This window comes from Macrotis lagotis, chromosome 6 (genome assembly GCF_037893015.1).
Source record: "Macrotis lagotis isolate mMagLag1 chromosome 6, bilby.v1.9.chrom.fasta, whole genome shotgun sequence".
NCBI classification, from domain to species: domain Eukaryota; kingdom Metazoa; phylum Chordata; class Mammalia; order Peramelemorphia; family Peramelidae; genus Macrotis; species Macrotis lagotis.
The window spans coordinates 95,143,909-95,170,546 of record NC_133663.1 but is presented as its reverse complement, the minus strand read 5'-3'; the positions used below and the strand labels follow the sequence as shown (position 1 = coordinate 95,170,546).

At 32.8% G+C, this 26,638-nt stretch overlaps 1 protein-coding gene across 7 annotated transcripts in view; it reads left to right on the top strand.

Moving 5' to 3' along the window:
* DGKH (diacylglycerol kinase eta) overlaps positions 1-26,638 on the top strand; it is a 308,050-nt gene that overhangs the window by 163,701 nt on the left and 117,711 nt on the right. For all 7 annotated transcript variants that reach the window (XM_074191736.1, XM_074191737.1, XM_074191735.1 and 4 more), the window contains one exon: positions 24,113-24,223. In XM_074191736.1, the coding sequence (XP_074047837.1) occupies positions 24,113-24,223 (111 nt within the window). The remainder of the gene's footprint in view (positions 1-24,112; positions 24,224-26,638) is intronic.

Sequence of the window (26,638 nt, the reverse complement as noted above, 5' to 3'; positions counted from 1 at the left end):
TGAGCATATAACAAAGACTTTTAATCTCAGATTCCTAGACTCTCAAAGGGTTCATGGTCTATAGAGAAATTTCATGAGACCCATGAAAATGGATGGGAAAAATACATTTTTATTTTTGCTAATCTCTACTAAAATTTAGCATTTCCATAAAGTATTCTAAAATATTATTCTGAAAAGTGGTCTATATATAGGCTTCACTCAATTGCCAAAGAAGGTTAGAATACTTCATATGTAAACATCTCAGACCACGAATATTATCACTATCCCTTTCCTTGTATATTATCTAAAATATCTTCTGCTATTTGTAGTTACTAGCATGATGCCATAATAGATGGGCAGTTTTCTGTCTTTCTTCCATTTTTCATTTAAATATTTCCTTATTAGAGTTGTAAGGTTAGGAGTCATACACATGCATTCATTCAGGTATATACAAAAATAAAAAAGCTAGATTTTTTTCATTAATTTAAATTTTTAAAAAGAAAATATTAAACTACAAAATTCTAAAAGTGAGAGCATAGACTTAAAAAATACAACCAAAATTAGACTTCATTTTTATGTCATATTTAATGAAGAGAAAAAGAGGGAAGGGAATAGAAAGAACAAAGGAAGCTGGAGAAAGGAGAGTGGTAAAAAGATGGATGGGGAGACAGGGTTCTTGAAAGAGTTTTAAGTACTGAGGTGAAAAGTAGAGAGGCAGAGACCTACATATTCAAAGGAAAGGGAAGATAGAAAGAGGAAGAAGGAAAATATACACAAAATAGCATAGAAAAGAGGTGAAATCAAGTGGTTTCTGAGTTGGATCTTAGATAAATTACTTTTTTTTTTTTAAAATAGATCCTGCTGTTCTTCTGAGTCATGGGCTACAGAGCAAGTTAGCACTTGTTATTCTTGGTCTTGAAAGTCGATTAGTTGATTCACTCTTTTTCACAGCTCAAAGGCTTTCTCTGAATAGGATACCCATAACAGTTTACTAGAAGGGAAATTATTCTTTGGGTGTGATAGATGTGGCCAGAGCAATATTACTGCTAAAGATACTAGATAAAGTTTAAATGGTCAGATTCAGCCTCTAGGACTAATAACTTCTTATCATCTGTGATTCAGGGAAGCCAACCTTAAATAGGCTAATTTCTTGAATAGGAAAAATTCAAAAATCCATGGGAAATGACAGATTTGTTAAAAAATATATACCTTAAGCATCCATGTATATGTATAAATGGAGGCAGTTAAGAGACTTAGTAAATAGAGAGCTGGGTCTGGAGTTAGGAAGATCTAAATTCAAATCTGGTCTCAGCCACTAAGCAGCTCTCTGACCCCACTGGGCAAATTACTTAATGCTGTTTGTCCTAGTTTCCTCATCTATAAAATGAACTAGAGAAGGAAATGGCAAACCACTCAGTATTAGAGTCAAAATTCTTACTGCTTGAGGTATAGCTTGAGATGAATGGGAGAGGAAAAAAAGGGAAGGGAGGTCAAAGAAAGCTAAAAACCATAAAAAAAAGAAATGGGGAACTACAAGTACAAAGTTTAACATTCACCTAGGATTGACCCTGTAGAGTATCTTTTTAGTGAAGACCTTCATAAATTGGTCTCAGTGAACATTTGTTAATTTGATTTTAAAAATGTTCATCTGCATTGTGGGTGAAGTTGAGAATACAAATAGAAATCAAGGAAATGAATTCATTAAAGGAGCATTTGTTATATTGAAGCTAGTGACATTATAGGAGTGTTCTTCAGGCTTGTGCCATTTATTTGGATTTGTAAATTACAGGTGATAGGTAGTAGTTTTATTCATTTTAGTCACAAGCTATCTCCTTTCATTGCTTCCCACCTGTTAATGAAAGGTTAAAGAAATTTCTTTTCTCAGATAATAATGCAGCACTTTAGTAAGAAGATTAATTATATATTATTATGTATGTTTTCATTTGTTGGTAGTTGGTACATACTTAACCCTTTATCTTTTACTTTTACATGTAACCATTAACTGGGTAATGGTGTAACTGCCATAGTTCAATTGCTGTTACCATCTGGTTTCATTTTTTATTTAACTAGCTGCTTTTTCTGTGTGTGTGTGTGTGTGTGTGTGTGTGTGCGCGTGCGCGCTTTTAAGTGCCTGTGTGTGCTTTTAAGTGCCTGTGTTTATATTTTAGTATTTTGGCTTAACATTTCTGTAACAAAGCACCATAGAATTAATTAAAGAGAAGAATATTATTATAATCGACTCCTTAATCAATTATTATTAATCATTTATTTATTTAGATAATAGTAAAAATAATGATTTATCTAATAAGTAATTAATAGACTCCTTAATAGGCTTTTTTTTTTACTAAATATCATAACTATACTAGCAGGGTTGTATTTTAAACAACTATTAAAATATAATTATTGTGATATTTTAAACACTAACTAATCATAAATTGTCTCCTGACTAAAGTTAGTGAACCATCCCTGTAGATGAGAATACAAAAAAGAAATCACAGGGGAAAAACATACTTGGACCACAATCTGTTTCACTTCCAAAAAAAAGAAAGGTTATAGTAAATCCTTTCCTTGAAATTTTTGATACACTACTTCTCTCATGTGGTTCAAATGATTCAATGAAACGTTACAATTGGGCAAGTCATATGAGCATGTTTATAAGCTTGCAAAGGTGCTTTTCTTACATAGATAGAAAATTTGTATTATCTCTTCATTGATGAGTAACTTCACTCATGACACAACTGATAAACATTTCCTAAAAGGCAATTCTCTAGCTTTCTTGTTCAAAATGCCCTTCAGATACTAACTTTTATTCACTATGCTTAATACAAAATAGACAGTTCTAGAGTATAAGAGGAATTTTTAAAAAATTGAAATTTATTTTGTTAAATATTTAAATACATGTTAAATTTTTTAACAGATTTTTTTAATTTTGAGTTCCAAATTTACCACCTCTCTTCAGTCTCTTCTCATACCCCTTGAAAAGATAAGTAATATGTTATCAATTATACATATGAAATCATACAAAACATATTAGTCTTGTTACAAAAGAAAATATACAGAAAATAACCCTAAGAAAAAGTAAAATTTTAAAAAGTATGCTTTAGGCCACACTCAGAGTTCATTAGCTCCCTCTTTCTGGATGGTTAAGTTTTTTCATCATGGGTTTTTTTGGGATTCTTTTGGATCATCTTGATTAATATTAAGTCTTTCCCAATTGATCATTCTTAAAACATTACAATTATTATGTACAATTGTAGTTTTCCTAGTTCTGCTTATTTCACTTTGCATCAGTTCATATAAATCTTCCCAGGTTTTTCCGAAACCACTCTGCTTGCCATTTCTTGTAGTGCAATAGTATTCTCACAATAGTTTACCACTTGTTCAACCATTCCCCTGATTCGAGGGGCTCTCAGGCCTTATTGGTGTGACATTGCCAAGACAATGACAGGACTTGAAATCCAATAAATCTAGGAGTTTTTAAAGGATGAATTAAATATTTCACTAAATATAGCCATTATAAATGTCCAAATAACCCCTAGAAATGAAAAGGTTTCCCACCCCCTGCCCAAGACAATAAGGGGAGTTTTCAAAAAACTTACTATCTTGTTGTGGAAGCAATGCATATCTTTGAAACTGTCCAAAAATCTATTTGGAATGAAGTAACAAAATATACAATGCAGAGGATAGTGTGAGGGTCTGAGGAAATAGAGAAAGCTACTACTCACACATAAAATGTGAGGGTCTGAGTAAATGGAGAGAAGGCTTCTACTCAAACATAAATGAAACTTAATCCATCATTTTCTAGAACTACTTTTTTAAATTCTCCACTTTTATTAATGATATAATTATTGTCTATCAATTTAGAAAATTTAGATTCCTTTCCCTCTTTTCTTCAATCTCTATTTTCATTTTATTAGTTCTTTCCACCATTTATTTGCCCATTCTCTGAGATATTTTTTTTCATTCCTCATCTGTTTTATGAGCCTCTCTGTTGATTTATCTGCTTGCAAACTGGCTACTCAACCAAAGTTTTCCCCTTAGACTTTTTTTTTGATATTTGAACCTAAGTACTCTTTTTAAAGAAAGATTTTATTTATTTTGAGTTTTACAATTTCCCCCCATTCTTGCTTCCCTCCCAGAAGTCATTCTGTTAGTCTTTACATTGTTTCCATGGTATACATTGATCTCAGTTGAATGTGATGAGAGAGAAATCATATCCTTAAGGAAGAAAAATAAAGTATAAAAGATAGCAAACTTACATAATAAGATGTTTTTTTTTCTAAATTGAAGGTAATAGTCTTGGTCTTTGTTCAAACTCCACAATTCTTTCTCTGGATACAAATGGTATTCTCCATTGCAGATAACCAAAAATTGTCCCTGGTTGTTGCACCAATGGAATGAGCAAGTCCATCAAGGTTGATCATCACCCCCATGTTGCTGTTTCCCCTTAGACTTTTGATCTTTAAGTATTTTTCTTGAATTCCTAGTCATTTGCTATAATTTTCTGGTTTATTTTTGGATCCTTTACCCTTACATTGCAGCTCAGAATCTTCTCTTTGCCCCTTTTGTCCTTAAACCTTAGATTTGGGTTCCTCTATGGGAATTTGGGCTCTTAGCCTATTCTCTGGAGAAAATAAACTGGTAGGAGAGTGGTTAGAATCTTCACAGTCATACTCTGAAGGTCAAAATTTCTATATTTCTCCTGCCTGTGTCTAATATTGGTTGAGTTATGAATACACTGAGTTGGAGCTCTGAATATTTGTTTACCTATGATACTTCTTGAGGTCTAAATCTTGTGCAGTGTTTTCTGTTTTCTTATCTTGTGAGTTCAACTCTGCTTATTCCTTAATCTGATACATAATTTTTATAAGGTCTGTGATAGGTTTAGGGAAAAGAGCTCTTCTTCTTTCTTACTGATCATATGATTTATTTTCCATGTTCTCATTTAAGCACAGGTCATTTTTACCATACCTTAATGTAAGCTAATTATTTTCCTAGTTCCATTCAACTTGGAGTAGAATGAGGAAGACATAACTGAGATAATTTTGTATGTGTATGTGTATGTTATATATGTTCCTTCCTCTGTCGCCATTCAACAGTAAGTGGGTAGGAAAAGAGAATGCGAGAGAGTAAACTAGAATTGTGGTTTAGAAAGGAATGAATGGCGATAAGAAAAGAAGTCAAGGGGTTGAAGAGTAGGGGATAATGGGACATTGCACTGATTCTCTTATAGGATCAAGATTTTGAAAGAAGTAAAGTGAATCAAGGTTTCTGACTAGAATTTGTGGTGAAGTTGGCAATCAGAATAGATTCAACTTATCCTGCATATGTTTTGTTCTTATACAACTGCTTGCATTTTTTTCCTGCATATTTTTCCTTTATCAGACTTTGAGGTACTTGAGAGCAGAGATTATTTGCTGCCTTTATATCCCTGCCATCAGATGGTAGGTACTTAATAAACGCTTGTTGACTTGAGTAAGTCTAGGAGGTTTGAAACATAGAAATAGGTGGAAGGTTTGAAAGATGTGCTCAGTTAGAGGAAGTTGGTTCTGGATTCTGGGGGTGGAATAGTACTGGGCAATGATGAGGTCAAGGATATGGCTTTTCCCTTTAAGTGGTTGGTATGAGTTGAAGATATGGATTATGGGAATTGAAGCTGATGAACTGGAAAGCAAAGGTGTTTGAAGAGATATCAGCATGTAAATTCAGGTGTCCGGGAATAAAGGGTGGAGAAGATTATAAGGCAGGTCCTGAATTCCTTGAGAAAGCAGGGAGACTATCCTCATACATGATAGGTAATGGCCACTAGGATCTGAAGAAAGTGATGCCAAATGTCTGGAAGGTGTGAACCTTGAAGGAAGTTGCTGAATGAAGGTGGTAGAGGATGGTCTGGGAGTAGCAGTAAGGAGCAAGAAGCATGACTGTTGGTGATCCTTGTGTGTTAGTTTGGGCAAGTGTTATGAATGAAGGTACAAGATTCCTGCAGATGCATTGTCTTCTGGGGGAGTGAGGTTTCTATTATTACGAGATATCAGTACAGTTCACAAGAGCATGAGTGGAAGGGGTCTTAATGAAAAGACTTTTGTCAACAATAAACTGGGATTCCATAAAAATGTTTTGGAGGTCAAATCCATTCATAACAAAAGGGGGAAATACAATTAGATACACACATGAAAAGAGCAGGGACAATATAGTTGGGATTTAGAAGCTGAGAGTGATAACATAGAAAGAAGAATTTCTTTCTGTCTTGCAGTTTGAAACCCTGATGCACAGGGATTTTGAGTGAATCTGTAGGACAATATATTGTCAAGCCTTTCCCTGTAGATAGTGTTGATATCTATTCCCCAATAAGATGGTAGAGGGTGAAAATAGAGAGAATTTGGGGGTAGCTTCAGCAGGCCAGCTGGTAAATCTTTGGATCTGCATGGAGACCAGGTGGTCTCATTGTTCAAAGGCAAAAATCAGAAGTATATTGGGGCCTCTCTGCTCCTTGTTCTAACATACTGCTTTGATATTCCTTAGGTTGTATTACTGTAAATTGTTGAAGATTATAATTCTGTGTGTGTGTGTATATATATATATATATATATATATATGTAATTTATATTGTTGAAAATTATAATTCTCTATTGTGCATATGTATAAAGGAATAAATGTTAACAGAGGAAAATTTTGCTTTCCTCATCAACAATATTCATTTAGAAACCTTTGCAGAAATTGGAGAACAGAAATAGAAGGTATTTTCAATCTAGGGATATACTCAACACATATACAGATATAAAAGACTGAAGAACATTTTCAAAGTAGCATAATTGGGATACAGTTTCTCAAATTCCTATCAGGGTATTGATAACAGGATAATCAGAAAGTGGTGGGTTTAATCAACATGATTACCTGGTTAAAAGATGTTTGAGCTGTGGTTTGAGAAAGAAGTGGCTGATTAATAGGACTCTAATCTAGAGGATTTATTTGGGATTGGTGTTGATGGACAAATCAAGTGTGAGTTGATTACTAATAGGATTAAGTGTCAAATTAATATAAAAATAAAAATCATGTTAGCAAAAAAGTGGGATTGGGAATGATGGGTTAGAATGTATGGGAGTCCTTTAAGCAAGAGGATTATGGATTTTGTAGGCTCATTAGTGAAATTAGGTTCTTAAGTAGGTAATGAAATGATTAATAGAAATATTCAGGAAGAATATTCTAGCAGTCAATTTAGGAGGTGAGATTAGAGTGAGGAGACTAGCATGATTATCTTATTGAAATATTAAAAAGAAAACAACACATGCCACAATTATTTCCCAAGTCTAGGTATTGGACAGTTTGATTTCATTTCATTTAAAATATTTATTTATTGTCTCATAGGAATTGAAGGTGAGTCTTCTTTCCTCCAAAGGCAAACTAAAACAAAAAAAAATGTTCATCTTTATGAATATAATCCAATAAGGAAATGAAATATATTTGAGCATTTCCATAACACCACCACCACCTTGTGGTAATTAGCTGTAGTTCATTACATTTTAAAAATTATTTCATTTTTTCCAATTGCATATAGTTTTCAGCATTCCTTTTTTGCAAGATTTTGAATTCCTTATTTTTCTGCCTCCTTCCTTTCCTGCCCCTCCTCCCATGGCAGCAAGCAATCTGATATAGTTTACATATATACAAATGAGTTTATTACATATTATGAAAATGCATTTCTAAATACTCCTTTGACAAAACTACTTTATTAGTTCTTTATTGTTTCTTTTTCTTTTGAAGTCTTCATATCAGTGATTAGGAACATATAATTGCATTTTTTAAAAAAAATCCAGTAGTTGAACTAGCTTAAAGTTCATAAAACAACTATTTCTGTAAGGAAAATAATTTATGATTTTACCAAATTATGACATTAAAAAAGGACAGTGAAAAAGATAGTATTATGTTTTGGTGATTTGTGTCAATGGGGTTGGATAGTGACCTGGATAATCCTATATTATATTTTACTTTGAAATGCACTGTATTTATGTTGAATAAGCATAGGTATACCTAATGTCAGAAAAATTTACTATTTTTGATAATCATGACAAAATTTTATTTATGAACAAATGTTATAACACAAAAGTGTTATAAGTTAAAATTTAAAAACAATAATTATAATTTTCTCAAATTACTAAATACAAAACAATAATTATAATTTTCTCAAATTACTAAATACAAAACTCTATAAGATAAAAAATCAAATTGTCTTGAAATCATAGAATGTTTATAACTGATAGGAAGCTTAGAGATCATCTAGGTCTAGTCCAACCCTTTTATTTTTGCAGAGAGGATACTTGAAGTAGAATATGTTAAGACGTATCATGGAGGATACAGCATATCAGTCGTGGGGCTAGAGCTAAAATTGACACTTAGGCCATACTACCTCCTTTCTTATAGCTTCAATAGCAATATACCAGTAATTCCAAATCATATTTATATATCTAGATATCTAAAGATGAGTTGAAGAAAAAAATAACATGTGAGTTCCCTGTTATTGAAGGCATTTGCCAAAAGATATTGTATAAGTAGAATCCTGTTTCTCCCTTTCTCTCTTTTGACAGCATTTCCTAGTCTTTCCTCCTTTACTATAGTTTCTGATAGTAAAGTAACCCTTCTCACTAAGCTAAAAGCCCTCCACATGTATACTTGAGATCCTCATTGTCTTTTCTAGTACATTTACCTCCCTTCAGCAAACACACTCTCCTTCTAAACTTTTCTTTCTTAAAAAACTTTCTTGATCTTTCTTAAATTTTTTATCTAAACTTAACAAGTACTATATAAAATAAATATTTCCATATAAAATAAAGCAAAAAAACATTTAAAATCTTTCATTAATTTATTCTTTACTGAAAATTCTTATTGAGATACTGAGATAGGTACATTAAGAACCTTTTTCTAATGTAATGTGAAACCATAAGAAACTGTTTCTAAAATAATGAAACTTGACTGGATCAATTTTTCCCATGTAAAACTTGCTTGTATATCTAAATTTCCTAGGGATGTCTAGGTGGCGCAGTGGATAAAGCACCAGCCCTGGAGTCAGGAGTACCTGGGTTCAAATCCGGTCTCAGACACTTAGTAATTGCCTAGCCGTGTGGCCTTGGGCCAGCCACTTGGCCCCATTTGCCTTGCAAAAACCTAAAAAAAAAATAGTTTAAATTTCCTTCTATAGTAAATAGTATTTTCACTCAGGAGAAGCAGTAGAGTCAGAACTGGAAAAAGCTGATCAGATGTGATGGTAGGGGATATTTAAAAGAGCTTATGATAATCAGAGGACTGTGGGCAATGTATAGAATAATAGTATTTTTATTTTCAATATATTCAAACTTTGATGGAGTAAAATTAGATGTGAAAGGGGCTACATAATACTTGATTGAGAAACTCATGGTGAACTTTTTATGAATACCTGATTTATCTTCGTGGCTGGAAAAAATAAAGTTTAAAAGTTATTATTAATATGCTCTACTAAGAAAGTGAACATTGAGGCATTCAATCCTTGTGATCTTTGTATCTTTTGAAAATCCTTTATATTGGTTTATGTGCTTTTAAAAAAGTACCCAAACTATACAACATTTCTAATTCTACCTAAAAGGAACGTCAGCCTGAATTAGCAAAATCTACATTATAATTTTTTTTGGGGGGGAGACACAATGTTTTAATTTTATGTACATTAGTACAACTAACAAGGGTGGAGAAAAGGGGAGCTATAATCCCTGGAGAATTATGTAAGTACTTTAATGACTAAATAAATGTTTAAATTAGCACATTTATGTTTGCTAGTCAGATTTTAAAGTGGCTAAGTGCTTCAGAATGCTTTGTTGGCTTTCATTCAAATGTAGGCTAAACATTTGCTTAAGAAACCTTTTTCCCCCCAGACCAATTTATCTATATTGTAGTGCAACTTCATTAGTTTATGTAATTCAGAATTTTTGGTAATTTAATCTTGGTTATAGTCTACCTTTCTATCAACCATTTTTAAAGTATTTGCTAAGCAAATCAAAGAAGAAGGGAGTAGGGATAGGGGGAACATGGAAAATAATGCAAGACAATGATGTATAACAAGAACAATTTCTCAAATTTGTAAAATTCTTAAATTTGAAAAGAGGCTAGACTATTTTATTTGATCCTGATATTAGTCATGTGTGGTAGAGAGAGCAAGTATTTTAATATTAATAGATGTGGAAATAAAAGTTCAGAGAGCTAGTGCCATCAAAATTAGAACAGAGAGATACCTTGATGCCCAGTTTTTTATTAGTCCAGGGATTTCAAGTTCCAAATTTCATATTCGTTTCAATTTATAAGTAATAGCATATAATTCTTGGTTTTGTTTAATAATGACTTGTTTAAGGTATATGTTCCTAAATAACTATCCAATATACTACTGGAAACTCTTGGTATCCAGATGTGACTCAGAGGTTTTAGATTCCTATGTTAGAATCTCCTGCCTTTCTGAATGTCAAGAAATACACTTAAATTCTTATTTGAAAACCTTGTTTAAACTTGACTTAGTATGTTTTCTGTGTCTGGTTCTAGCACCTATGAAATACAAAATCTGTATTTGTTTTCCTTGAGATCTGACTAGGAATTCTATTCTTTTCTCTGAAAGTTTGGTCCAACAACTCTTTCTCCTCTCTAAGAGGTTTTACTTCACTTCCAATTCTGAGATCCTATAATTTCTGCCCAGATGCTCATGGCAAAAAAAACAAAACAAAAAAAACTTCAAATATAACTTCTATTTTTCTGCATATAGCTGAAGATGGACTTATTGCTAAATGCTATGTTAAAGTCCATATATTTATCTTCATTGCTTTTAGAATTCTCTTTCTTTCTATCATTAAGAGTAGATAATTGGAAAGAGATACAAATAGATGGATAGATCAATGATAAGATGACAAAATGGTTACATAGGAAAATAGAGGCGCCAGTAAGATATGGCAAAATCTTAAGTCTAATGTCCCACTGGAGGGAATGAGAAAGATAGTTGGAGAGCAGGAAGCATGGTAAAGTGTTGGGAAGTGGCTATTGGTGACCAGTTATAAAGTGTAGTCTTTGGATACTTAGATCATTTTTCTTTCATGCTTGCTACTGTGTTTTTTTTAACCACCAGAGGAGCTTCTTGCTTTACCTTGAATCTGTCCCCCCAAATTTTCCAAAAGTAAAAAACCAAATCAGACATAAAGTATTCTTTAAGGCATAAGGATCAAATTCCCGTAACTAGTTCTTTGTAATTAGAAAAAACTTAACACATTTTATGAAATGCATTGAAAATGTTACCACAGTGATACCATCATTTAATGATGAAGAAATGTAATTAAGGGGCAGCTAGGTGGCCTAGTGGATAAAGCACCAGACTTGGGGTCAGGAGTACCTGGGTTCAAATCTGGTCTCAGACACTTAATAATTACCTAGCTGTGTGGCCTTGGGCAAGCCACTTAACCCCATTTGCCTTGCAAAAAAAAACCTAAAAAAAAAAGAAATGTAATTAAAGTGACAGCTATTCTATGAGTTTCACAGTAATGATTCATAAAAAAGATTATCAAGGGGTGGCCAGGTGGTACAGTAGATAGAGCACTGGCCCTGGAGTCAGGAGGACCTGAGTTCAAATCCAACCTCAGTCACTTAATAATTACCTAGTTTTGTCATCTTGGTTAAATCACTTAACCCCATTGTCTTGCAAAAACTAAAAAAAAAAATAAAGAAAAGGAAAAAGATTATCTAGATTCTTTCCAGGACGATCAGATTACCTAAATATATGAAACTGAAGTACTTGAGCCTTTATTCCACAAAAACTTATTCCTGAATGAGTAGACCAACATGAATCAGTGATCTGAAATTGTGTTTATTATTGTGGCATTATGAACAGACTTTTTTACATTGAGATACTTTTAGTATTCTCATGTATTTTTCTCTAGATTGACTCTTGATCTTATAGAATTGTATTTTTAAAGTTGTTTTCCATTCACCATATAAGGTGGGGTTCTTTTGACTAGGAAGTTAGGTTCAGAAGTTAGTTCTTCAGTAATATGCCCAGAAAGTTATGAGATTCAATTTTTCTGTGAGAAATCACAACCTCAATTCAGTTTAGCAACATTTCTTCAGCACCTACTGTATAACATTGTATGACAATTCCTGAGTGGACTTTCTTAATATTTCTTATATATTTTATTATATTATTATATAAAAGTATATAATATAAATATAATATCCTTTATATATTTTATTATATATTTAGATATAGATATATTTAACATCTATTATATATTTTAATAAATAGGTAGTAGTAAGAAACAATGACAGATATTGGTCACATAGAAAAAAGAAACTAAGAAATGTTTCCCTTTTAAGGAAAGCAAGTTTCTGTAAATGTGTGATAATCTGAAAATTGAGATCGATATCAAACATGATATGAATCCTATTTCTTGGGTTTTATAGTTGAAATTTTTCTGTTTGCTTCTCATAAGTGACCAAGCAGAGATTATAATAATTTCCTTTTAGATAATGCTAAATAAGGGGGACTGTATCTGATTTTCATTCCATTCATGACAAACGTCTTACTGATTTCTGATTCCTTCTTCTACTAAAAGATGAATCTAGTAATTTCCTTTTTACACTTTTATTCCCAGAACAGTGTTAATTTTCCCAGGTGTATTCTATTTTAAATCTTTTATCTAATTGTGGAATTAAAAAAAAAGTTGTCTCCTAATAAAATACAAATGGATTAGAGTTAACAAGTTGAAATGTATTTTAATAAAATCTATTTGGGTTATAGAGTAAGCAAGCTGTGGGGGGCAGCTAGATGTGGGGGCAACAAGTGCTCTGAAGTCAAGATAGGTGTTCAAATCTGGCCTCAGACACTCACTGTGCCACCCTGACTTCCTTTTTCCCTCTCTATTAAAGGAGAAATATCTGTCTAGTTTTTTTTTTTTTTTTAATATTAAGAAAATGTTATTTGTGCTTGTCTGATGTTTTCTGAGGGCTTCCTTGTCATCCTGGGCCCTAATCAGATGCAAATTCCCTACAATTGTTCTATGTAAACTTCATTGTTAAATGTAAACTCACCAAGATACAGGCAACCTCATCTTATCCCTTTACCCCTCCTGCAGCTTCCTCCCTCTTAGTCTTCCAAAGTGGGTACTTGAATCCAATCACGTTGAGGGGGGATGAGGTTCCCCCTTTACTCACTTTTCCTTGATTCTCCCCTGCAGAGGAAGTGGACAAAGACTATAAAAATTTGACTCACATTCCCCTTGAGGCCATACTTACTCAGGCTAAACCCAGTCATTTTTTATGGTTGTTTTCCTTTCTCTTTTTCCCTAAGGCATTCTAGTCTAGATCTTTGTTTTCAACCTGTCCTCATGCAACTTATTGTCTCTCAAGGAAAAAAATTTAAAAAATTTAAACAGAACTTTGCAGGCTTGTAAAACAAAAATCCTGAGCTTTCCCAAGTCTGGGGCCAGTTGTGTCTCACTTTCAAGAACCCTGATCTTTATGGTGGCACAACTCATTTCTCCATCATTTCTCATATGTAAAATGAGCTGGAGAAGGAAATGGCAAACCACACCAGTATTTTTGCCAAGAAAACCCCTAATGGAGTTGGGGAGAGAAATTTTAAATAGCGGGTGAATAAATATTTTCTTATCCCTGAAATTCTAATATACCTTATGGTTTGCCCAGAAGATAAATCTGTTTTATTTTTACCCTTTTGGGGAATTTGGCTTTGTTGAGTTAGGAGTGCAAAGAGAGTGCCTAAGCTGGTACCTTCCCATTCCCATCTTTAAACCCTTAGTAATAATAACTGACAATTACTAAATGTTTAAAATTTGCTAAGCACTTAGTATAGATTATATTCAGCACAGAGAGAGGATAAGAGAAATATGATTTGAGAATAATTCTCATCAGACAGCAAGCATCATTATTTTTTAAAATTTCATTTATTTAGGATAATGGGGTTAAGTGACTTGCCCAAGGTAAAACAGCTAGGCAATTATTAAGTCAATTATTCAGGTCCTCCTGACTCCAGGGCTGGTGCTCTATCCACTGCACCATCTAGCTGCCCCACAACAAGCAATTATTAAACATTTACTATTTGTTAATCCACATATTAAGGAATACAAAAAAGGCAAAAGCAGTGTCCCTACCTTCAAAGAGTTAACATTCAAATGGGGAAGACAACATTCATACAACTATGCACATATAAGATTTGACTTCCCTCCATGCATTCTATAATCTTGTAATGCTGGTCTCCACAGTGTTTTTCATACACTATGTACAATTTATTTTTTTATTACTTAAATTTCATTTCCTTCTTCACCATTGTCTTCTGCTTCTCTGGTTTCTTTCAAAACATCTCAAATTCTACTTCTTACAAGAAGACTTCATCTGGCACCCTCCTCTCCCCTCACTTCTAGTACCTCTCCTCCAAGATTACCTTTTCTTTACACTAAGTAGTACTAAATTAACAATAAATTGCCCTCTGGAAAGGTATCCTTCAGTCTAATGGCCCCCAAATTTAGCTCCAGTAGAGAAGCAGAGAAGGAAATAAGAACTCTTTTGAGATGGGGAATAGGAGAAAGCTTAAAAAACTCTGATGTGATAAGAAAAAATGGTGAAAGCACACAGGAAACTGTGAAGCCTGGGAGAATTCAGCCAGACACAAAGGAATGCCAGCTTTTAGGAAATACAATTCCAAGTCTTTTTCTTTGAATATGTGTATTGATGATTTTAGTGAGGGATTAAATGGTAAATAGTATGAAGGAAAATTATTGGTATTGATAATGGTAATAACTACTGGGAAATTAACAAAGGTAGAAAAGTGAAACTATTTGGTTTAGCTATTTAAAAGTAATTCTAATTATTGAAATTTATATTCATTTATGATTCATGCTTGATAATTACCTAACATAATCTGAGTCAGATATCAATCAAATTAATATTGCTGTTTTGTTTGGTAAAACACTAACGTCTCTGTATATTTACTGTGGCCAGTTTTAGTTGGCTCCTGCTGCTGTTGTTTTGTGATCTCATTGTTGATGGTTATTCACTTTATCTGTGCAAATCCCAATCCATCTAACCTTTCTCATCTTATGTGATCCTTGTCCAAGTATTCTCCTAGATTCTCTTCATAGCATCTATTCAATGATCCAGAAGCCCCTGGGTATTACTTAATTTTATTCACATAAGTATAGCACCCAGTCTACTATCTTATTCTTGTTCTCTACTTGTAACTTAAAAAAAATTTAAAAGCAACTTTTTATAGTCTTATGGAATTTATTGAAAGTTACAACTAACTTTGTTGAAATGTGGGCATGATAGGGCTTCCAACCAATGTATTATACTATTTCAAAAGACATGCTTACTGGATAAAGATGATTTATCACATCCATGAGACCTTGCTGCTTTTTCTCTGTGCCAGACTGGGGCAGCATAAACCACAAAATTTCAGCTCAGTATCAGCTTTCTTTGGCTCTTTACCTACATAGAGGAGATATACCTTGGCAAATACATAACAATTTTATACATTGTATCAAAAGAAAAATTTATATCAGAGCTTATTCTTAAAGGCCAAATTTTATTGTTCTATTATATGAGGTAGGCTCATTTAAAGGGAATATTCTATGTATAAAGAATTATTTGTTCTTAATTGCTTATGAATACTTACTAATACTTGGAGCTATTCAAAAATGAAAAGTGTTGCTTTTAAAAACCTATAAGCAGAGACTTAATTCAGTGCCTGAAACAGAGAAGACACAAGTTTCTTGACTAGATTTGATTTGACTTGATTTGGGAGGCAATCTTCTATCTGCAATATGAAAGAGACAACTTCAATTGCTTCTTTGTAGGGACCATTATATTTCCTGGAGGGTATCATGATGCTAGTCATCATTCACATGCCTTGCATAGAACCAGACCACTCCACTTTCTGACCATCACCTCCAGACCATACTTCCTCTACTCTGTCCATGATCCTTACCTCCTCCCTACTGGTACTTTGAACTCTATTCCTGCAGCTCTGAGCTCTGATAGGAGAGGGTTCCCTATTTAGCATGGAACTGGGCCTCCATCTCATTTACTGGTAATCAGCTCCAAATGTGCCACTTCCACTCCATGTATATACCTTATAGTACTGTTTTGAAGATTCTCTAGGTCAAGGATTGTCTTAAGTTTTTTGTATTTATTTCCATAGTGCTTAGCACAATATCTTACATGTAGTAATCATTTAATAAATACCCTGTGGCTCTCTCTCTCTCTCTCTCTCTCTCTCTCTCTATATATATATATATATATATATATATATATATATATATAATATGTATATATATATATATATATATATATATTAATTCTACCTCCACTGTATTAATGTTACTCTGGAATTTTTGTCCAATTACTATGTTTATATATGAATTGTCTTCTTAATTTCATTATGAGCTACCTGAGTTTAGGCAGCTAGGAGACTAGTTCAGTTCTTATTACCTCCTATGTCATCTCTTTTCTGAACTATTTTTTTAGGTTTTTTTTTTTTGCAAGGCAAATGGGGTTAAGTGACTTGCCCAAGGCCATACAGCTGGGTAATTATTAAGTGTCTGAGGCTGGATTTGAATTCAGGTCCTTCTGACTCCAGGGCTGGTGCTCTATCCACTGCACCACCTAGCTGCCCCCTCTTTTCTGAACTATTATGTCCTATTTATTGTCTTCCCAGTCTCATATCCTTCTCTCCAGGATATCCTCTGCAATAGTTTCCAAGAATTTCCTAAAGCATTAGCCTGAACATGACACTCCCCTACTCAAAAACTCCATTTTCTCTCTTCCCCCTCTAGGATAAAATATAATCTCATTTATTGGAAGAAATTTCTAATCTTTTGTAATCTGATCCCAGCCAACATTTCTGGATTTGGTTCATATTACTCCCTCTTTATGCCCTTTCTGTTCTAGCCAAACTGACCTACCTGTTTTTCCTCATACACAACATGTCATCTTCCAACTTCCTGCCTTTTCATGTGCTAATCATATTTGGAAGAGACTTTATTTTTGGTAATTTCAGAAATAATACCCAGACAATTGCAGTAACTGCAAGGGAATACTGGCATACCTAATTTGACCCCAAATCCTAATATGGGGCATCATATGAACCCAAACAGCAACATTTTTTGTTTTCTGATAGTAATGTTTTGTCAACTCCAAAGTTGATTATATAATCACTGTCTCTAAGAATTAGATTCTAAATAAGATAAAGAAATTAAATTTTCCTTTCCTCAAATCAGTCTAAGAAAATTGTTTTGTGGTTTTTTTATGTAATGATAAAAAGAGTGCCATTTTTTTAAACCAAGAAGAGCAATTTTGTTTTCTTGGTATCTTTTTCTTTTAGCTAATATCTAAGATTTCTACCCCCTCAAAGTCACTCAGACTTTTCCTTATTGTCCTAAGTGGTAATTCATATTTTTAATAATAGACTAGAAGAAACCTGGCTAGATCAGTAAGTTATGAGACCAAAAAACTTAAGGACTTTAGTAGATTGTAAGATCAATATGGATCAGCAGCATGATGCAGATACCAAAAAACTAATGTGCTCTTAGGTTGCAACAATAATGACAAATTTGGTATTGAGAATATGTACTATATTTTGCACTGGTCTGAACATATCTTGAAAAATATGTTCTCTTCCAGGTGTCTTAGTCAATTGGCAGTTCATTTTAGTACATACTGAATATTTAGTATGTGTAAGGCTCTGTGCTAGGATATAGGGACACAAAAGAAAAAAAATGAAACATTTTATGTCCTCAGACAGCATACATTTTACTGGGGATATATACAGGAAATGAAGTTATATACAAAATTAAAGTGAATTCTAGAAGCCAAATGTTCTAACAACTGGATAGGTGGGGAAGATTAGGGCAGGGCATATTTAGTAGCTGACACCCAAACTGAACTTTAAGGAAGTAAGGGATTCTAAGAGCAGGGGATAAAGAAAGAGCTCATTTAAAATGCAAGCTACTATCTCTTTTGTAGGCAAGTGGTTTGGTTGCTGAAAAGAGTAGAAAAATAACATTTATGATAAAATCATCTTCTAAAGAAGTACAATCTCAAATAAAACATTGACACAAATTGTTCTTCACATATGATACTCAACTTCTCAATTACATGCCTTTTCACTAGCTGTCCCTCTATCTAAAGTGTCACCTCTCATTTTGTTTCTTTAACTTTGATTTAACTTTTGATTCTTTAACCTTCTTTAAGATTCAGATAAAATTGCATCTTCAAGAAGCCATTTGAAGTCTCTCAGCTCTGACCACTAATGTCACCTTTCCACTGAAATGTCTTCCATTTACACTGTATATGTCATTCACATTCATTTTTATTCTGTGTTGTATTCCCCATTAGAATGTAAGCTCCTTGAGGATAGGAATAAAATTGTGACCAATTATATATTATTTTCTTTTGTAGTTTTCTGTTTATCTGCCATTTTCCTATTAGATTATATGCTCCAAAGGGGCAGAGACTATGTCTTGTTTAAAATTTGTTTTCCTCTCAGTACCTTGGATAGCTCTATGCCACACTAGAATCTTAGCAAATGCTATAGCAGATAAATTTATGAAATTTCTGGGCATTGTTTTCAATTAGAATTTTGTAGTATTTTGTGAAGAAAGAATAATCCTGTCAGTCTGTAACAATGACTTTCTCATTTTTTTTTTTAGTATTTTAGAATCTTAATATTGAAAAGAGTTTTGTTCAGCAGAACTTTGTTATAATAAATGTGTGCCAGCAAATTCTAGTTCTGTTAGCTAAATTTGTAACAAAGCTTCTAAAATTATTTCTTTCCCTTATGTTGATATACTGTTCTTTCTTCATAATAACCAGACTTGAGAGTCAGTGTGTTACAATGGCTAGAGAACTGATTTTTAGGTCTGGAAGATAAGGATTTGAGTCTTTGCTTCTGCTACATATGGAATGTGTCACCTAACTTCTCAGTACCAATCCATAATCACAGGTGAACAAAACAAACTTAAGAAACCTAAATGAATATTGACTTCAGTACTCATTGGTATATGTCATCACTAATTAGTAAATAATTCTTTTAATAAATTTCACCAAATTTTTAAGATTCCAAATTTTGAAAAGTTAGAATTTCTTTTTTTTTCTTTTGTTATTATTTATTTTTAGCTTCTATGACATAAACATTAAGGATTATATTCACCATTTTCTTATATAGTGAAGACTTGCCCTCCTCATATAGCACAGGGATATATGTGTGTGTGTGTGTGTGTCTGTCTGTCTGTCTGTCTGTCTGTAAAGAGGCAGAATAGACATCTTTTGTCTCTTTTCTGCACACATGTCTCCAAGCCAGAAGGAGAAGTAAGAGATTAGAGTTAGTAGCTTAGCTACATGCTCTTCTCAGAGAGAAGAGACATCAATAGAGAATTATATCTAACTTTACCCTTAAATATTATTAGTCTAGGGGATATGTTTTTCAGGTTGAAGCTAATTTCTGATTACTGTTTTGTAAACTAGGGAAAGCATGATCTGAAACTTTATAGCCAAGATTTGATTCCCTTCCCACCAAATACAAGTTCCACAATGATCATGCATAGTAAGTATTAAAGAAATCCATTTAAAAAATTTTAGTAGCAAAATAGTAATAAATTTATACAAAGGAGAATATATATCAGATAACACAGAATGAATTAGCTCTGCCATTGGTGGTTAGGTAACTCAGTTCAATCAAAAGAGAATCCTAGATCTTACTCAAGGGGATGTTCCTCAAAGTCCCTAATGCAAAAAGCTGGGGGAAAGTGACATGATGCAGACTGGCAGCTCCTATTATGGAGTATTTTCCCAGAGACTTTTCCTTCAGAAAACTGAAGTAAGGTTGGCATCTTCCAGACGTGACTGCAAAATACAAAGAGACTTGAAGCAAGTCAAAAGACTTGAAGACACTAGAAGAGATTAAAGTTCATTTCTCTGCTGCCTTTACCAAATATTGCCCTTCCTGCAGGCACAGTGTATTGATTTTCACCAGTGAGCAGAGGCACCATATCAATGGGCTTTGGGACTTGGATTGCATTAATATTTAAATCATCAGCAATACTTACAAAATATGGTACCTCATATACTTCATAATGGTACCTCAATAACTATGCTTCAGTATACTCAGCATTCATGTACTTTTCCATTGCACTCTGGGTGATACTCATTTTCAGTTCTTTAGTGACTATAGTGTTTCCTACTTCACAATAATAAAAAGTGAAGACTAGTGATATTAGGTGATTTCTAAAGTTTACAAGTTTTATTTAGGAGATTTCACATTGTTTTTAGGTTTGATGTAATTAGCATAATCCATCCACAAAGAGGAGCATCTGGAGGACCTCACCATCTTGAGTAATTCTTATTTGACTTGGACTTACTACTAGAACTTGAATAGATTCATCAAATGTGAATCTCTCTGTTTTATAGTTTACTGGAAGTAATGATCAGAGAATGCATGAACTGGATATTTTCTGTTCTGTCTTTAAAGGAATCTTTTACATCTGTATAATCTATGAAATAATTTGTACATTTTTGACATGCATATAGAACATACATCCCAATTATTCTATTCATCCAAAGAAATCAACTATTTTTCAAGAGATGGTAGTATTGAAAATCTCATATTTGTTTTGCTAAAAATAGAAAGCAAATCAATGAACTATTACTGTTAACTTGGTATTTTAGTTTAAATGTTGTTATTGTTATGTTCCTTCAGTCATGTGCAATTCTTTGTTACCCCATATAGTATTTCTTGCAAAGATGCTGCTATAGAATGACCACTCACGTTGGGAGAAAGGTGTTGATAAAAATGAAGTAATTTTTCATCTTAGTATATTCTATTTCTTTAGTAAAAGTCCAAAAAGATAGTAATCAATTTGTAAAAGTACTGCTATCCCACCACACAGCTACTTGGCTTTAAATTTGCATTACTTGTCCTGAAGTCATCAGCAATATTTTATCATAAATTGTTTTACTTTTAAATATATTATGAAAATATTTTTTAGTCTTCTTACTTTTAAATATATTATGAAAACTTTTTTAGTCTTCTAAAGAATTGTTTTATTATGTGTTGGAGACATTTTTCTTCTTATACAAATGCATCCCTAATTTGAGATGAAAGTCAATATTCAAACTGATTGTAAATGCCTAACATTCTAGGTTTGTTTGGGTATTTTCTTAAATCTGGAAAGGTCTTTAAGGATTATTTGTACTATTCCCCTTGTTTTACAGATGAGGAAAGTGAGACCCAGACAGATTAAGTGCCTTACTCAAAATTATGCAACTAATTTATGTCAGGTCTCTGGATTCCTTTGCCAAATATGTTTCCACAACAGTTTGCAAGAAATAGGATTAAATGTCATAAAAATGTTAAGTGAATTGTGAAATGTCCATTTCTGGCCTTGAATCAGCTTACATTTTCATGTTTTAGAATATTTTTATGGAATTGCACATGAGAAAATGTAGTTTAAAGTTTCAAACCCTTAAGTTTTTTCTTTGTTAAATTTGTAACATTGTATAGTCTGGTGCTTTCAAAGGGAAAGGGACCCTCATTTGTAATCACAAATCTACTGGAATCCAAGTCATACCTGTGATGGGTAGGAGAAGCATTCTCAGACAGGCAGTAACTTATATGGGTTGTGACTTTGACACTTTCCTGATAGAAAATGTTTTATTTGTGACTTTGACACTTATCTGATAGAGAATGTTTTATTCTTTATTCTTATTTCCTCAGAGCCAAGCACAGAACTTGACACCTATAATAAATACTCGATTGATTGATTTGTTGGAATCAACATCGAAATATGTCAGAATAGAAGGACACAAGTGATGCATGGGGAGATACTTGGGTCTGTGCTTTAAAGGAACTTTGGCCCTAGGATTGCTTTCTTATATATTTAAAAATCATCATATGTAAATTGATACCAATTTATAGAAGTCAAAATTAGGCAAGGTGGATCAAATGTAGATTATATCCTAAAATGACAAATATAATGACACTATACATAATTCATATGGTTAGGGTCAAATTGTTACCTTTTTCTTTGTGGTCACTACACTTTTGTTAGTCTGGACCAAGATAACATTAGCATTTTTAGCCACTACTTTATATGATTAATTTATTATCTCTTATGCTAATATACCATAAAAAACTTAACTACCTCAGTTCATTAGATCCTTTTCACTCAAATTATTTCTATACCACATCTCCCTTTCTCTGTAATTGTTCTTTTGAGTTTTTTTTTGCAAGGCAATGGGGTTAAGTGGCTTGCCCAAGGTCACACAAGTAGGTAATTATGTGTCTGAGGCCAGATTTGAACTCAGGTACTCCTGACTCCAGGGCTGGTGCTCTATCCACTGTGCCACCTAGCTTCCCCCTCATTTGAGTTTTTAAAAAATATTTTCCAATTATATTTAAAGATAGTTTTCAGCATTCATTTTCTGTAAGTTTTTGAGTTCCACATTTTTCTGCCTTCCTCCCTTTCCTATGACAGCACACATTTGAATTTTTAAGTTAACTGTAGTATTTTATATTCATGTTCCATTTCATCTTACTAGTTTTGGCTCACTTTCTGGCCTATTGAAGTCTTTTTGAATCCTCATTCAGTATGCTTCCCCTGCCTCTCAACTCTGTCATCTTAAAATTTGAGCAACACACTCTTTGACCTTATTCACATTATTGTCATGGAATGTTAGTGCCAAATTGGAGAAACAACATGGTATACCACAACCAGAGGACCTGAATTTAATTACTACCTGAACGACTTCAGCAAGATACTTAACCACTCTTGTACAATGAAGGTTTTATTCTTCCCATCTCCAGAGGAAAAATTGATGGCGTTTGAATGCTGATTAAAGCATACTTTTTCTTTTTTTTTTTCTTTTTTCTTTTTTGTCCGTATTTTCTTTCACAACTTGATTAACATGGAAATATGTTTTGCATGAGCACATGTATAACCCATATCTAATTGTTCACCTTCTTAATGAATGGGAAGGGAGAGAATATGGGACTCAAATTTTTTTTAAATGTTGAAAATTGTTCTTACTTGTAATTTACAAAAAATATTAAATTAGAAAACTTAAAAAATGGATTTAAGTCTAAGTAATCCTCAAGGTCCGTCCGTTTCAGCTTTCATAATCATGAATTCAATGTTAAAAGCATTAAATTAGGATATAACTACAGATAACACACAGATACAGACAGGCAGATACACACACACAAAGACTGACTCACGCATGTTTGGAGCTAGAGGCTCAGTGTCTGTGTGTTTGAAACCTAACTTTGCCATTTTTTATGTGTGATCTTGGTCAGTATCTGAATCTCTCTGCCTTAATTTCTTCTTTTTTTATTTCTTAGGTTTTTTTTTTTTTTGCAAGGCAAATGGGTTTAAGTGGCTTGCCCAAGGCCAAACAGCTAGGTAATTATTAAGTGTCTAAGGCTGGATTTGAACTCAGGTACTCCTGACTCCAGGGCCGGTGCTCTATCCACTGTGCCACCTAGCCGCCCCTACCTTAATTTCTTCATTGGTAAAAGGATGAAATTGAATTAGATGGCTTCCAACATCCCTTCTAGCTCTAAATCTATTTTATACACGTCATTAATTCACTAATAATTTTGGAAAGGATTATAAATTCATCAAATTTGCTATCAGTAAGAATCCTGGGTTTGAATGCAGGTTCTGATACTTTATAGTTGAGTGACTTAGGACCACCAATCAATCAAGCAATACACATTTGTTAAGTCCTTACTTTGAATTAGATAGGAGCTAAAGATTCAAAGGAAAGGAAAAATAATCCACAACCTGCTCTAATGGAGCTTATACTTTATTAGGAAAGACAAAATATACATATATAATAAACATTATACATATATATGTGTGTGTGTGTATGTGTGTGTGTGTGTGTGTGTGTGTGTTGTGTGTGTGTGTGTGTGTGCATGCTATGGTGAAGTAGCTATGACTGGTGGAATGAAACATACCCAGCAACATTATAGAAATGAACTTTTAAAAACAGAATGATAATATGTCTTATTGGATAAAATGCTCATTTGGTATTTATCATTTCAATTTTATTATTTTGCTTACCTTCCCAGACCAGTATTAAGGAAGGATTACTCTTGAAGCAGACCAGCTCCTTTCAAAGGTGGAAAAAACGCTATTTCAAACTTCGAGGTCGCACACTCTACTATGCCAAGGACTCAAAGGTAAGAAGTTTGAAACTAGTGGCAAATACCTGTAAAGTAACAGTAGTTATTTGTCAAAGTAAGTTTAGATTTTCCCCAGAAACTTTTTAAAACAAGATTTGCTTTATAGTGACTTTAGAATAAATTCTTTAGAATTGCCTTTCCCCAACTTTACCCCATCCAAGGTGAATAGAAATGAAGTTAGTAATCAAAATACAAAAATGATCTTGCAAAAAGTCAATTTCTATAAACAAAAAGTTTACTTGTACAAAGTTTACTTACAAAGTTTTACTTTAAGGGTAATTTTATAAAAAGGATCCAATGTTATTCCATTTTATTGTATAGATTAAAACAGAGCTTAAATTTATTTATATATAAAACAAAGATTAACTTAATCTCTATAAAAACAAATTAGAGGCTTTTGCTTATATTTTAATTCTTTTGTAATTTTCTTAATTCTTTACATTTTTTGAACCACAAATAGACGTAGATGGGAAAGTTAAACTCTAGCCTTAAATTTAGTTAAAACTCTTCATTAAAAAGCACTTCACTGAATTTAGTTGAATTTAATTCTCTGTCAATGGTTAAATGGGCATTTAAACTATTTCTGGTACCACTCATCAGTAGGCAGTATGAAAAATCTCTTGCTACTAGCAGTTAATGATTTGAATGGTTATTTATGCTGTTATTCAATTGGCAAATATTCAAAAGCAGAAGGAAAAATATTTAGTGTCTCAATTTGTTCATCAATAAAACATAAATAGCCCATTAACAATATATTTTCAGTTTGAAGCAGTGCTTAAAAATCACATACTTAAATATTTTGATTTATCTGTGATCTCAGCAATATGAGTACTTCCACCAATGGAGCAGAAAGCAATCTATTCATACATATACAATTCTCATCCATATCTTCCCTTAAATTCTTGAGAGGGAAGTTCCCCAAGATTCTGTAATCTTTATCTAAATTTCTTTTTAATTGTTGCTATATCTATATGTGTAGTTATACACATACATACATACATACTTACATACATATCCTTTGTGCTGCTTTTGTATAAATTCCATACTCTACTATCTTGTAGTTATACAGGCCCTTTTCTTTCTGATTGTGTGACTATACACCTAAATTCTTCAAAGAGTGTAATATATAATGGAAATGTCACCAGAGGAATATTGATGTTTAAAAGAAATGGAGATTTGTTTCAGGGAGAAATTTAGAATGATTAAAATCTGTGCGGAGTTTCACAAGAGCAAACTTGCTTTTCCCTCTACTGTATGTAGATTATTTTATGAGTCAATCCATAATCTTCCATAATCTTCCCTCCTTTAATGTCTTACATAGGGGTTTTTATTTTAAAATAGTGTAGTCTTTGGCACCATCTATCTGCTCACCAAGAATATCAAGTGTTTTCTGCCTGAGATAGCATGTAGGTCTTTTTGTTAAAATCGCTTTACATCATTTGAACTTCCTTAGAATAACTTCATGTAATAGGTCAGTTTGGAAGTGTCTCAGTTTTTTTTAAAAGATATTTTCTAATTTTGTATTGAATTCAAATTTATCTCTGTTAAGTTGGCAGTCTTGCTCTCCAAAGATTGATTATGAAATGACTAGTCCTTTGGTAACCACCAATTTCATATCTATAAAAGTATAATTAGTTTAATTTGTTGATATTTTTGATTCTTGCTTTACCCAGTTTCCCAATTCTCCCAAAGAAAGTAATCATGATATATAGACACAAAACTTTTGTGTAGTCTACATTTCTTAACCATACTCTTTATTATACCTAGACCATATTTTCTAATAACAATTTTACTCAACCCTGTGTCTACCTTTTTTATTGAAGTAACCAAGAATTAAAATATATTTTGATTTAATTTGGAGGGTTGAATCCTCCATAGAATTTCTTCACCTCTTTACTGTTTAACTCTGCAACAGGTGTGAGCAAGTAAGTTACATTTGTTTTCAGGGAAATTTTATTTTTTCTTTTCCCTTTTTGGTAAATATTTATCTTCAATAAGATAACCAAAGTATTTAAAATGTAATAAATAAAATAAACATAAAATGCTTCTTTTTGCCTTTGAACACTTGAGAAAACCAATTCTATTAACTTTATTTGCCTAAGAAGAAAAATGAATCTTTCCATTATATTACAACTTCCTCTTGTTTTCTGATTTAATTCTTGGTAAAAATGTCAATAATGACATGACTCAGTTTTTCTTTTAATTTGTCTCTTTATTGGTCACTGTACAGGGATCCCAGATTTAAAGGCTCAGCCACTAAGTTAATGTTTATAGATTTGAAAATTGTGTCCTGTGCTACATTTTCCATTGTTTCACCATTATCCTCACAGGAATAAAATTGGGTTGGACAAAAATGAGGACCATTTTATATTTTTCTGTGTTTCATGAGTAGCCATTGTCAAATAATTCATC